At 47.7% G+C, this 14210-nt stretch overlaps 1 protein-coding gene across 1 annotated transcript in view; it reads right to left on the reverse strand.

Annotated features, from left to right (window-relative positions):
- Positions 1 to 290: 290 nt before the first annotated feature.
- The window catches only part of TBX15 (T-box 15), a 102650-nt gene continuing 88730 nt past the window's right edge, over positions 291 to 14210 (reverse strand). The window contains exons 7-8 of the mRNA XM_006919686.3: positions 13213 to 13310; positions 291 to 2745 (exon numbers count right to left, since the gene is read on the reverse strand). Coding sequence (XP_006919748.2) covers positions 1961 to 2745; positions 13213 to 13310 — 883 coding nt within the window. The 3' untranslated portion in view covers positions 291 to 1960. The remainder of the gene's footprint in view (positions 2746 to 13212; positions 13311 to 14210) is intronic.

Consider the following 14210-nt stretch of genomic DNA (forward strand, 5'->3'; position numbering starts at 1 on the left):
TGGCTGTTAGACTCACAGGTCTCTCCAGAGAACCTGCAAGTGAACGGCCCACTAGAGTCAGACCTGGTTTCAGGTTCTACTTCCCTCTCTGATGGGCTGTATGATTCCGGTTGACCGTTTGACCTCTCTGGACCTCAGTTTCTAACCACGGGATGTGGACAGTAGTATCTTCCGGAAGGAGTCTGAATCAAGGTCACGGGAAGTGGCAGAGGTGACGGTGCTGTGCTCACTGGAAAGCATAATGCAGATGCACAGGCCCCTACCTACTTTTCCATGTGAACAAACACGCAGAAAATAATGGCGAAGATTTTATTTAGCGGCTTTCTGTGCTTGGCACTTTGAGACAGTTCCGTGCATAAGGGCAAATTTTTATACACATTTTCTTCATACATATTTTACATACCCTTTTTATTGCCCCCTTTTTTAATATTCATAATATCGAATTCCCCACTAGGCACATAAATACACTTATCTACAACACCTCAAAACCAAAAATCTTAATAATATCTGTATTATTTTACTTGGCATTATTTGCATTTCCACACCATTTTTAAAAGTTTAGCTGGCACCAAACTCCACTTGTTTTCTTAATCATTAAAGGATTTCAAGGGAAGGGAAAGATGAAGGGAAAAAACCCAAAACTTCAAAATGCAATGAACTATTTGATTAAAAAAAATGGAGCTCTAAGGGCGAGTGGGAGATGTACAGGGCCATCTGCAATTCCCTGGGCCGTGACGGGATTTCTCCTGCCACGGGCTGTGAGCGGGCGGGCGGGTCCGGTGTCTGGGCCTGGCGTGCTGGGGCCAGGCCTCTCTGTCGCCTCTGCGCTTGGTTTCTTTCAAAAAACGCTCTTCTGCACTCCTTCTAAGTCCCTTGCCCTGCCAGGCGCTTGCGCTGGAGTCGGCACTCCCCGTGCGGCGCGCCCCTCTTCAGGGTCACAGCCGTCAGAGCTGTGCGATCGAGATGCATTCCTTGCCCCGGTCCCTCTTGCCAGCATCCTGGCCACGCACAGTGTCCCAGAGACGTTTACTCCTCAATAATGCCATGGTTCTTTCCATAACCTGTAGGGAGAACGGAGAGAAACAAACCAAAACCAGATTTCCTTGGCGAATTAAAACTCCCATCACAGCTCACACTTCCTCTCTCAGTCTCGCTCTCCGCCTCTTGCCCTCAAGTCTTTCTCTCTCTCTCACTCTCTCTCTCATTCAGCTGCTCTTACTCCCTCTTTTCACAGACACCACTGGGAACGTCAGTGATAGCATACTGAGTGAAGACAACCAGAACTTAAAAGCAGTCTTTTTCAAGAAGCCAGGTCCAGTTGTAGTAAGGATGCCTTTCCACCTTCACGGATGGGAAGGGGCTCCAGGATACACGGTTCGTTCCAGAAACACGGGAAGCTGCAGCGGAGAGAGGTTGACAGCTGCCGCTGGCCCCGTCCATCTAGTGTTGTACGCAAACTCCTGGTGAAAGCACCTGTTCTGAGCCTCTCCACAGAGCTCGCCCAGTTCTGAGTCAGTGTGCATGGATGCGTGTGTCTGAGTCTGTGTAGGACCGTGTGTGTGTATGCATGCATGTATGTATGGGTAGGTCTGTGTGTGTGTGTGTGTGTGTGTGTGTGTGTGTGTGCAGCTAACTTTTCACAGCTGCTAAATGCTAGCATCTCCCTTAACATTATTATAAAATGATTATTCAGTTTTCTTCAAAGGCCACTCTGGGTAGACGATGCTTTATAAAACTAAGCTTTGGGAAGGCAGGAAAACGGCCACTGAGTTGGAGATGATTCCACCGCAGGTACACTTCAGTGGCTTAAATGTCTCTCGTTGTTCTTGGGTATATGATTTCCTCCTCCAGAAAAAAAGAAAAAAAGAAAAAAACACGCAGTTCCTGCGTTGCAGAGGCACCGGGCTCCCGAGAGGAGGGGCCGCGGCCGCGGCAGGCTCCGTGGTGTTTGCACTGGCCACTAAACCATGTGCACCGACATCTGGGAGGAGGAGCCGGGGACCGCCGCATACTGCCGGCCGTCACAGGTGTTGGTCGCCTGCTGGTTACTGGGCGAAGGGCTAATCACGTGCATGCTGTGCTCCATCCCCGCGGGCAGGTACTGCCTCTCGCCAAAGGCCCCATTGGAAGGAGAAGAACAGAGTAAAGTGCTTTGCGAGGCGCTCAGTTTCTCTGGGCTTGCGGCCAGCCTAGGGGACGTGGGGAAATTGTATCCGTACAGATTGTAAGGGTTGTGGAGAGAGAAGGCATTGTAGGAGCTCTGCTGCATGTGACTGCCCCCGAACATGTGTGGCGATGAGGAGGTGGAGGCTGCATTGCCGGCCTGCATGACATACTGGAACTGGGAAGTGGGGAAGGACCCCAGCTGGCCACCGTAGGCTTCCATCTTGCTGTTGCTAGGCAACGAGGGAGGAGTTGGTATTCCTGAGATCAGGGATGGAGTCCTCTGAGGCATGAAGGTTTCGGAGGGTTGGGTGGCTGAAGCAGTGCCACTCTGGAGCCTGTTGTAGCCACTGTCACTCAGCCCTGGGTAGCTCTGCAAGGCAGCCATGTTGCTTCGGGCACATGGTGGATAATCAGAGAGGTTCAGATTACACAGCTGGCTCTCTCGACAGCCCACGTTGAAAGTGTTGGGGGCCAGATGAAAGGTTGGAGGAGAACAGGATGGAGATAAAAGATGAGATGAAGCCGAAGGGGATGGTGTCCCAGTGCTGGAGGTGGTTGGGGAAGTGCCTGTGCTGCCCCCTGAAAAATAAAACATGAATTCCATTGAGACAGAGGCCTTTTAAGTTGTCTGTCGAGGCCAGATGCAAGCCATGCAGGAGGTACCCTCAAATGTCCAAGACGGGCTGAGTTTTACATAACCATTGCTTTCTCTTAACTCAGCAGACTTATGCTAAGTGATTCCACCTGTGCGTGCGCACATACACACGTCCACACCCACACACATACACACTCCAAAAGAGGACAAAGAGGGTTGTTTCTCTGTGAAGTAGGTCTTAATAAGTCTTGTTTTTTAAAAGTAATCATAATAGTAATAAACCTTCCAATATTCACTCTGCCTTTTCTCACCATCGGCTTCGCTTTCCAGTAAGACCTCTGCTAATCGGCATTAAAATCCATTCGCTCAGCTTTTCCCGTTCTCAGTGGAAATGCATTACATAAGTATTTCAACTTGGCAATGTTGCTTACTTCACCATATTTAGTCTTCCAGCTAAAAATATAGGATACCAAATCTCAGGACCTTAATCTCAGCGGAAATGGGGTACTGGGGCAGGATGCCAAGTCAAGGTTGAGGCCTGGGAGGGCTGAGGGGCCCAGGTAGTGGGAACTGAGATATGAGATTGACGTTCTGTCATATGAAAGACATTATAAGTACAATTACAAGAGCTAGGTTCGCACACAGCAAAGCTAACCCAAAATGAAATCATTATGATCCAGAGGCTCTGCTAATCTCCCCGTATTAGAGCCTGCCCAGTCTCAGAGACTGCAACAGAGACTGTAAATATAATCCTTGGGTTTGGGATACTCATAATGAGAGGCCAAACAGGTCATAAAACCAGGGGATCTGCGTTGTACTCACGGCCTACACTAACCCCCTTCTGACCCTGGCAAGCCGCTCTCCCCTCTAGGGTTCAGTTTCCTTTTCTAGAAGACGAGAACTCGAGTTGGATAAGTGGTTCTCAAGCTCGGAGCAGCTGCGCTCGAGCTTTAAGAACTGCTGAGGTTCCAGAATCCCACCTCAGACAGACAGAGAATGTCTGAGTACGGGACCTCCATATCCATACTGTCTTAAAATTTCCCCAGGTAATTCTAATGTGCAGCCCAGGTGGACAACCAACGATACAGCCCAGATTCCTCAATTCCAAGTGCCTAGAGCAGTGATTCTTAAACGCAACGTGCCCGAGAATCACTGGCGGGAGTGGTAAACCTCAGATCGCTGACTCCACCCCAAGTTTCCATGCATAGGTCTAGAGGGCAGGGCCTGAGAATTTGCATTTCCAGTAAGTCCTCAGGTGATACTGATGCTGTAGGTCCAAGGAGCACACGTGGGCTAGAGGATCTAAAGTCCCGAGTCTGTATTTGAGAGGGTTTCTCTCGTGACGCGTACATACTAGAACTGGATTGGTGGCTGATGCACCAACACACAAAGCGCCGGCGCAACCCAGCCTACTTCGGACGTCGCCTCAGATGGCTGAAGGCGGCCAAAACTGACCTTTCCAAGCCTCCCCTTGCCCGGGCCAGGAAGCAGCAGCGCAGCACCCACTTCCTGCCTCGCCCATTGGAAAGTGAGACAGCGTGAGTGCTGGGGCTCCGCGACCTTTCATTTGAATTCCAGAAGGAGTGGCTACTTTGTCCTCGCGACGGGGACTCTCCCAGGGTGCAGTTCTTCCTGCGGGGCAAGGGTGGGGGTTTCCCTGATTTGCGGAGAGCTATGATTCCCCAAGGAGCATGTGGATCACCCACAACGCATGTAGGGACTCTCAGATACTGAGCCGCTATAAAAGGGTAAAGGCCATTTTAAGTGGAAAGGAGCAGGAATAAGGTTTTTATCAGTGAGGGAGAAAACCAGCAAGAAAACCAGCAAGGTTCCAGATATTGGGATGCAAAGAAACCATCGTGTGGCAGGGAGGAGGAGGGTCCAGATGTGCAAACTGAGAGGCAGATGCATCAAAGTTCATTTTTAACAGGAAGAGAAAAGCCTCAGCCTGCGTCTACAGATAAGGTAGTAGTACTGGCTGTAGCAGCACAAATTTAGCTCTCATTGATAGTTTTTTTCAAAGTTAAATTTTTATGAAACCCAACTAATATCATCTCCTCCTTGGTCAAAAGAATGTCCTCGATGAATTTCCAAGGTAGAATTGGATTAAGTTATAAATAGCTACTGATTTTAAAGCCATTTTAGGTTATTCTCCCTTGTTTCTTGTCCATGCCTTCAAGTCCTTGAAGGGAAGTAAAAAGTTTTTTATTCCATAAATTGAGATAAGGCCAACTTTCTATAATACCACTCTGGACAAAGTAAGCCAGCAGCGGAGCATGGCAGGAAGGTCACCAGGCCTGATTCCAGGCCTCCACCCAGCTCACGAGCACAGGCGAGGTGGGCTACCTGTCAGTTCCCCTCATCTGTGAAACGAGGGGCTCGAACTGATGGCTTCGGTTTCTGTCCTCCTCAGAATCATAGTTCTGTCTGAGGATTCGATTTATGCTCGAGTGTGGATGGCCAATAACAAGCACCTTCCAAGGAATTTTTTCAATAGAATGAAGGGGCCCAAGAGGGAGGCCGAGAGGGTGAGGAAGAAGGTCTCATGCTGCTTGTTTTTGTGACTCTTGCACGGCCTTACAGGAAGCTCGGGAATTTGTTTTCTGCAAGCGTGTGGGTCCTTTTTGAGGCATTCTCCACATTTTCCTCATCTTCCACCCTAAATGCCATGAGCTTCCGTGAAATAAGTGCTATGGCACAAATGGGGAAACTTGACTCCAGCTGTAAAGAGAGCTGTGTTTTATGGGCGATGTATCTGGTCTCCTTCCTTTGAAAGTCTGTCCCTGCTCTCCCAGATCTGGTGTTTATGTGGTCCCCCGGGAGACCCCCTGTCCGGCGCACCACTGTCCTGGTATAGGTACGCTGCATCAGGCACTGGCCCTCGCCCTGCGGCAGGAAGTGTGGGACGAAGCAGATGACTTTTTACAACTCTAAATGGTTTTCTCGGATGGCCCAAGATGGAACGAATGGTACTGATTTAAGGCCTCAATTGGTTTCACTACAAAAAAAAATACAAAGAACTATTAACAAGTTACAGGGATTTCTGCTGAGCAGATGAGAGGCACATGTTAAAAAGTTTGTAGTCAGCTTGCTTTGGCTCTTAAATGACACTCACTGGAAATGAGACTTGGTGGCCTGCTGAGCTTCGGGGGGTGGGAGCCCCCATATGAACTAGTGTTTGAAGGGAGAGAGCAAACCTGTCCAAGAGAAGGTCACAGTGCTCCCATTTGCTTTGAAGAAATAATGTTCTAATGCACTTAAAGTACTCAATACAGATAATAGCGATTTTTCAAAGCCCACATAGAGAAAGACTGTGGTATTCATTTTGCAGAGAAACAAACCGAGATAGTGAAAAGCCTTTACTCTCTTATGATCTAACAACTTGTCAGCTATTAAACAAGATTGGGAGTGCCAGCCAAGTGCTCCATACACATGAGGAGGCAGGCTGCCCACCCTGTGCATTTCAGCACTTGGCTGCCTACAGGCCTCTCATCACAGAAAAGCTAGGGCGGAGTGGGGGGCCAGGCCACACTGACGCTGGGGTCAGAGCTGCCTCTCGGAGAAAAGCAGACCTCCCTTTCCTGCATAGTGCTCTCTTCCCTTCGCCCTCATCCCCTCGGTACTCGCCAGGTCCAGATGCTCTAGGGTCTTGATTTCATCTTTATCTAATGGATGATCTTGGACTATAGAGTCAGACCAACCCAGCTTCAATCCCAGCTGTCTTACTGACCTTGGCCAGTTAGCCTCTCCAAATAAATGGAATTACAAATACCTATTTGTAGGAATGTTTTGAGAAGTAGGTGAAACAATGCATATACAAAGTGCACCTCAGCCTTAAATACTTGTCTCCTTTCCTCTCCCCTTGTATGCGTGAAGAAGGATTGAAGGAAGATGAAGGAGATCTGGGGGCATTTGGGTTCCGATGGTGATGGCTCTCAGCAGTTGGCCTCCGTCCACGGAGCTGAGCATCTCGGCCTCTCCACACACTGGTGATGCCCCCATATAACAGGCTAGAGGAGCCTCCATGGCTGTGGCTGACAGGACACTGAGCATGTGACAGCCATGGACCCACCAGGGCCATATTCCAAAGGCTAAACCAACTCTCTTCCCTCTCTGAGCTATCTGTCCCTTCCCCCAGCCCTTGCCCAGGACAGAAGTGGAATGTCCCTTGTCTCTATCTCCTCTCAGATCAAGCAAAGCAGAATTGAACACAAATACTTCCCATTGGATGAAGAGCACTGACTAGCCTCAGAGGTCCTAATCCATTTTCAAGAGGCAATTAAAATGTAATGCCCGTGGCTTATTTATTTTATAACAAAGCAAAATTGAACACAAATACATTGGTGTCTTCTTCCCATTGGATGAAGAGCACTGACTATCCTCAGAGGTCCTAATCCATTTTCAAGAGGCGATTAAAATGTAATGCCCGTGGCTTATTTATTTTATAACTGGAATTTTGTACCTCTTAATCACCTTTACCTTTTCACCCATCCCCCTAACACCTCTCCACTGGCAACCATCAGTTTGTCCTCCATATTGTGAGTCTTTCTGCTTTAATTTGTCTGATCATTCATGTTGTTTTTGAGATTCCACTTGTAAGTGAACAGGGATGCAAAGTACAGCATAGGGAATGTAGTCAATAATATCGTAATAACTTTGTACGGTAACAAATGGATATTAGGCTTATCATGGTGATCACTTTGTAAAATATATAATTATTGAATCACTGTGTTGTACACCTAAAACTGATATAATATCGCATGTCAACTTCAACTTAAAAATAAATTAATAAAAATAAATAATTTAATTTTTAAAAACGTAATACCCTAGGGAGCTGAAACCCCTATGGCGTTTCGGGACCAGGCCCCACCAGCCCCACGTCTCTGCATCTCATTTACCCTTGGACAGAAGCGAAGAAGTACTCTTTAAAATTCATATTCGACATTAATTTGCTCCAATATTCAAGGCTAACAGCCAAAGTAACCCAAAAGAATACACGTTTAACAGTGATTCCATACAAGGACAATAGCCTAGAATATATTTGTGTACCATGAAGACAAGTTAAATATGACTGTGAAAATCCTGAATACCAAACTTGCTGACTTTTGCATCTTTAAATTGATCACTTCCAGATTGTAATAGGGAGGCTTTCACACACAGTTTTCCTTTTGGGTTTATTCTGTGCTTCCCCTCCCCCACCCCCTCCAAAAAAAAAAAATACTGGAAAACAGTAAAACAAAACCCCATCTGGGCTTTTGAATAAATTTCCATGTAATTACGTGGTTCCATGAGCCAGACTCTTCTCTCATGTAACTCGATGGCATCTGTCCCCGAGGAGTGCTGATTCACTGTGTGGCCTTGAGTAGCCTTCTTCGAGGCTTTTGAACAGGTAGGAGGTAAAACGTAGGCACCCTCTGGTCAGATTCCAGGGAATAAACCTGGCAGCCACACAGCTTCATGATCACAGCCCTGTTCGCCCCAACCAGGGAATCACCCTTAGTGGGAATAAGTGCCCGTCTCGGAATGCACGTGTGACACAGCACACCACTGATTGTGTGTTTTCAATCTTAGAAAGGCTCCCAGTGCATCCTTCTCCATAGTTTCTAGATACACATAGATCCAAACCTCTTCCTTTTAAAACAGCTTTCAATACCTGTGCCCGATTCTCATGTTTTGCATCGGTCTTATGCTTCTTCGAAGGCCCTGTTTTACGCCCCCGTTTTTCTCACTTTCCCTTAACACGTTGATTTCCCTGCGCCTTGCTCCCCTGCCTTCCTTGCTGCTGTGAACATCTGCTGTTACTGTGCTTTAGAACCACTCCGTCTCTCTCCTGGCAACGGTACCCAGTCTCCCACTGAGAAACACCCACTGTCGCCCTGTTCCCCTACCTCCGGGGAGACCATGTGACTCACACCTGGACAGCGGAGGCATCGTCTTCCCTCATGCCAACCACAGGAACTGGTTCAGGGGTGACTCAGTCAGAGTCATTGAGACTTTGTGAGATTTTGCTAGAAACCTTAGGAGAGAGGCACGAGACCTTTCCCATCAGATTTCAACCTAAGAGGACGCAGGTCCGGGGCTACTGGCAGCCATTACCGTCCTGGGGAGCCTGAGAATGAAGTCAGGTGAGAGACGGTGACAGCCTGCAATGGGTGGTGGCAAGGGAGACTGGAGATGTGGACAGACTGAAGAACTGGGTAATGGTTGGACATGATAGGTGGGAAGGAGGGGGCATCTAGGACGATAACTGGATGGCGGTGTCCTTCCCTCAGGAGAGGGCGCCAAGTCTGTTTCAGACACATTGAGTATAAGGGACTTTGAGGACGGAATGGAGAATATAAACAATAGCTTTGTTTTGGTGGGTTGAACTGAGACGCTCTCCAGTCCCTGTCCTTAGCCCCTCATGGGCATTACTCCTTCACTCAGTGATAAATGAGATTTCGTCTGCTGGCTTTCTGTGAATCATTAGAGTGACCACACAGTAATTCAAAGGCTGCTGTCCATTCAGCTGTCCTCCTTTCCAAGCTTTTACTATTATGAATTTGCTCTGGCCAACCTCTAATTAATACAAATCCCAGCATCAGCACAGACCCTCATAATCCTAACCGCCTGACAAACATTAAGATATCCAATGGTGTTGAAATCTGTCTACTGATGTCTGTACCAGTTAAGGAGCTAGGAGGCCCTCTGTAAATGGCAGGTTTCCTCACTTCTATAGATGGAGACGTATTGCCAGCTTTGGTGTCACTGGTCCAGGACGGTTCCTTTTAGCACAACGGGTATCAAATCACTTGGAGACGCTGCTCACGGCGTCTTGTCTATACAGATAGTTCCATCGTATATATCATTATAACATTATCAGAACAATATCAGAACATCATCAGAAATAGGACTGAACTTGGCGGAATTGACCTGAGCTGTTATTTCTTTTCTTCTGTCTCTGCATAGTCTCAGTCAACTTCCCCAAGCATAATTTACGTGGTTAGTTCATTTTGTCCCTGTCACTAGCCGTGTTCAAGCAGAAGCCATTCCAGAACTAGAATTTTTATCTCCAGATTCTCCAAAAGTATAAACTCCCTTGCTAATTCTAAATGAAAATGTCTGAAGACCATACACTTGACTTCATAAAAATGAGATATGGACTTCTTTAGAGTTAATGGACAAGTTTTGGGGGAAAAAAACATCAATTAGCAGAGCAAACTAAATTTCTTTTTGTAGAAAAGGAAAGCTCTAATTAGTAAGAAATAAGAAAGATAATGTCGTCTGCTGGAAACTGTCCTGTCAAGTAAGAGATCCACTTTGGAGTTCTCGGCTCAGCCCTGCCACCACTTAATTGCAGATATGGGATTAGACAGCTCTCTGCTTCAGTCCCTCTCTGTGCAAAAGGCAGAGGATAATGAATCCCATGCATGCTTCCCGTAAGAGAAAACAACTATATAAAACACCCATTCAATATGTTTTTAAAAACAGAAGGATCTGGATTTTTGCAAAACTTTGGCTAATTCACCTAAGGGCTTTCTTGGAAATTTTATCAACAGATGGATCTTAATAAAAGAGAAATAAAAATGACAGCAAGGTTAGAATGAAAAAAAAGCATCCTTAACCTCATCCAAGCAGAATGGCTGATACAGCCTGAGCAGCAGCAGCTCAGAACTGTCCGAGGGCCATGTATTTGGCATGCCAGATAGTTATGGGTTTGGAGCGTTAGGTAATAGGGACACCTGTGTGAGTCAGTCATGATTCGGATCTTAGGTTCGGTGCCAACACTCTCGTCACTAAATGCGAAATGCTACACAATCAGTCTGTCACTCAAGTTTTCTCTAGAAGTTCACCATGCTCTGTTTCTTCTAAGATGCAAAAACAGTCCAACACAGACAGCTGTGTCTCTTTTTTTATTTTATGAGTGATACTGTCCAGAGTTACTGGGACTCTTAGTTCTTAAGGGGAGAGGGAATGGGTATTGTTACTTTTACGTCTTCTGTTAACTTCAAGAACCAAGCCACATATTTTTTAATAATAAGAATCTGGATCAAGTTCAGTGTATAGTTCAAAAATGTATTCCAATTAAAATATTTAATAGAGTCTTGGCTTTTCCTCTAGCCCATCCCACTGCCATATGTATCCAATAATTCAAGCTCATTCCCTCCACCAATATAAAAGAGAGTCACCGAATAAGTGTGACGTTTTGCTTCGAAAGTTCTGTTTCTCTTAAACCATTATTTGCAAAGTGTTCGCAATAAGGCTTCATCTCGATGCGTTTTCAGTAGGAGTACCGTGAACTCTGCCGTCTGTACACCTACGCAGCCCGCACAGGAGCCCCCAGCCGCGCCTGCTCAACAGCCCCACGGGCTGGCGAAACGCAGGCGGCACCCCCGGCTTTGCTCCACGTCCACATCTACGCACATGCCAGCTGGTCGTGCTCCTGGATGTAAGCGGACTGAGCCACAGTGCCACCAGATGACCTCATTCATTGTTTATTAAGCGCTTCCTGGGTGCCAGGCCCTGTGGTAAATCTTGGGGACATAGCGGTGGACATAATGTCACCACCGATGCCTGTTCTCAGGAACTGGCAATATCCCTGCCAACCTTCCCCTACCAGCCTCCGTGACACAAGTGCCCCCTCACCTAGACCTTGGAAAGTCAACGAGTAAGGCAAGCGCACATAAGCAGGAAGCCACCTCAGAAACGTACCTTTGTGTGATACGTTGTCATTTGTAAAGCACGTTTGTGGTAAGCAGGAAGCCGCCTCAGAAATAAATAGAGTCAAGTAAGTGTCTCTGTGTGATACGTTGTCATTTGTAAAGCACGTTTGTGTAAGTGGCCTCACAAAAAGTTATCCCTCTTTTATGGGCGAGGAAACTGGGTCCAGAGAAGTAACTTGCCCAAGGCAAGAGAGAGCGAGTGGCTGTCAAAGAGAAGAGCCCATCTTCCCCACTCCCGTGAAACCGCTGCCTCCTCAGGGCCCGGGGGCCTCAGAGCAGTGGCACCCCCGGGCTGTTGGTTGGCCTGCTTCTACCACGGCTGATGGGGAGCAAGTCGCTTCATGTGAAAAGCTTCCACATCTCTTCTACTTATAAAAAAAAGATAGAAATTCTAATCACTCGCCTCACCGGGTCCCTGTAAAAATGAATGGTCTCGCCGTGTTTTGAATAACTAATCATCAGGAAGGCGGTACCTCTTGTCCCTGATTCATCTTCCTCTTAGGTCTCCACACACGGAGACATAAGGGGGAGGAAGATGATGATGACAATAGCAAGAGGTGCTGAGTGCCTCCGTTTGTAAATGCACTGGCTCATTAATCCTCGGGAGGATTCTGTTACATTCTCCCATTTCGCAGATGAGAAAACTAAGTGTCAGAAAAGATGAAGGACTTGACCAAGGCCGCAGAGCTAGAAAGGAGCGGTGATGAGAGCCTCCCCCGTGTCGTCCGAATGCAGAGCCTGCGCTTTGATCTCTGTATTCATCTTCAAGTCCGGGAGACATCGGCTTTTTAGGTTGCAAACCGACTTTAGTGTATAAACTGCCAGAGGCTCCCCTAAGGAGGGAATGTAATATAATACGTAATCAAGTCCTAGGATGGCCTCCCATGTCACAAAGCCACAACTTCAAAAATCAGGATTCTATGCATGGTGACCATTGGCTGGAACAGAATAAGCTCAATCTGTAATTTTGATCAGTGTCACCTTGGGGCAGGAACAGACTGGAGAGGGAGGCCACAGGCGTCTGACACTGTGCCAAGCTCTCGCTCAGGAGTACAGGTGAGTGTGGGCGCTGCGCCTGGGAGAGCCACTCGCGGGACAGAGAGAAAAAGTGAAATCAGCCCACCTGCCGTCCGTACACATGGCCAAAGGTTTCCCACCGTGAGCTACGAGGGAAGGGATACCAGAAATCAGACGAGAAGCCCAAGGCAGTGCGGGAGGGGACAGTCCACCTGCCCATCAACTTGGTGGCGTGTTGCAAAGAAGCAAAAAAGGAGAGCGCACAAGTGGCAAAATGCAGCCGGGCTGGCGGCGGCCCCTCCCACCGTCCAGCCCCGGAGCCATGTGCTCCCACTGTCCGGAGCTAAGTGCTTTCTCATCTGCAAAACTAGAAGCAGAGAACTGCTGAGGCTCCGTGAGGAATAAGCGAAGTTATTACGAAGACCTCTTCAAACACCAAGGGCGGCGGGAACGCTCAGTGGTAGAAACGAACACTTGCCACCATCCTGATCATGACCTCGTAACCTTGCTTTTAGGGAGGGAGCCTCTGGGTGCCAGGTGAAATGCTGCCTCCGGAACCAGCCTGTTTGCACAAGTGGTGATGTGTTTGTTAGTTATTTATGGAGCTACTGAGTTCTATTTGTTCCAGGCAAATCAGTGGCTTGGCTTGCTGCCAGATGCCCTGCATTCCGTTAGGCTCCCTCGCCCTCCCCAGCTCTATTCCCGAGCAGAGGCCTGGCCTCGAGGCTTTACCTTGCTGCTTCTGCATGGTGGTGAAATCCTCAAAGGTGAGCGTGCGCACGGGGGGTCTCCAGAACGCGTAAGACTCCATGATGGCTTCCAGTCCGGTTCTGATCCTCAAAGGTGAGCGTGCGCACGGGGGGTCTCCAGAACGCATAAGTCTCCATGATGGCTTCCAGTCCGGTTCTGCAGAGAGAGAAGCCAGCAACAGAACTTGTACATAATCCCAAAAAACGCACTGACTTTTCAGAGATCCTGGGTGGTTTGGCAAATGGTATGCACTCAGGCACTGAGAGAGAGCATCACCGGGGTAAACTAGTCTGGAAGATTGCCAGGCACAGATGACACTGGGTTGCCCGAGGAAGGAGAAACGAACCCAATTCAGATTATTTGCAAACAAGTCATAACTGTGATGGGATTTCACTAAGACCTTTCTTCAAAGGAGGCTTGGTCTGTATGAAAAAAACATGTTAGGTGCTAAAGGTCAAGGCCACCGGTATCGTGAACAAAGTTGACAAGAGAGTAGCACTGGCTGTGTCTCGAGCACAGGACGAGGTCATCTTCATCATTACAGTGCATCGAGAGCCTGTCCCCGAGTCAACTCCTCCACTGGGTATGTAGAGTCAGCGAAGCTGTCAGATTGCTGTGGCTTTAAAGGCTCCTTAAATCAACAGAGACGAGCAAGAAATAAAAGGAGAGAGAAGCAATCAAACACACCTGAGTTTCTGTTGCAACAAGAAATACCTACCTGAAGGACAAAGAAAGGGTTTGGTCCCAGAAACTATACTTCAAGCAAAGTGACCAATACATTTCTGGAAATATTTGCCTGTACTGTGTAATCTAATAATCAAGCTGGTCTTCAAGGGTCAGATACTTGGGACTGTCGGACTTCAGCAAACACCCAGTGCTGTACCAGTCCATTACTCCGGGGCTTCGTTGCATTGATATTAGCAGTTCCCTCAAGTGAACCACGCGCACACTGTCTGCTTGACCCCTCAGTAAGTTCTCTC

Source organism: Pteropus alecto, unplaced genomic scaffold, assembly GCF_000325575.1.
Source record: "Pteropus alecto unplaced genomic scaffold, ASM32557v1 scaffold106, whole genome shotgun sequence".
NCBI lineage: Eukaryota > Metazoa > Chordata > Mammalia > Chiroptera > Pteropodidae > Pteropus > Pteropus alecto.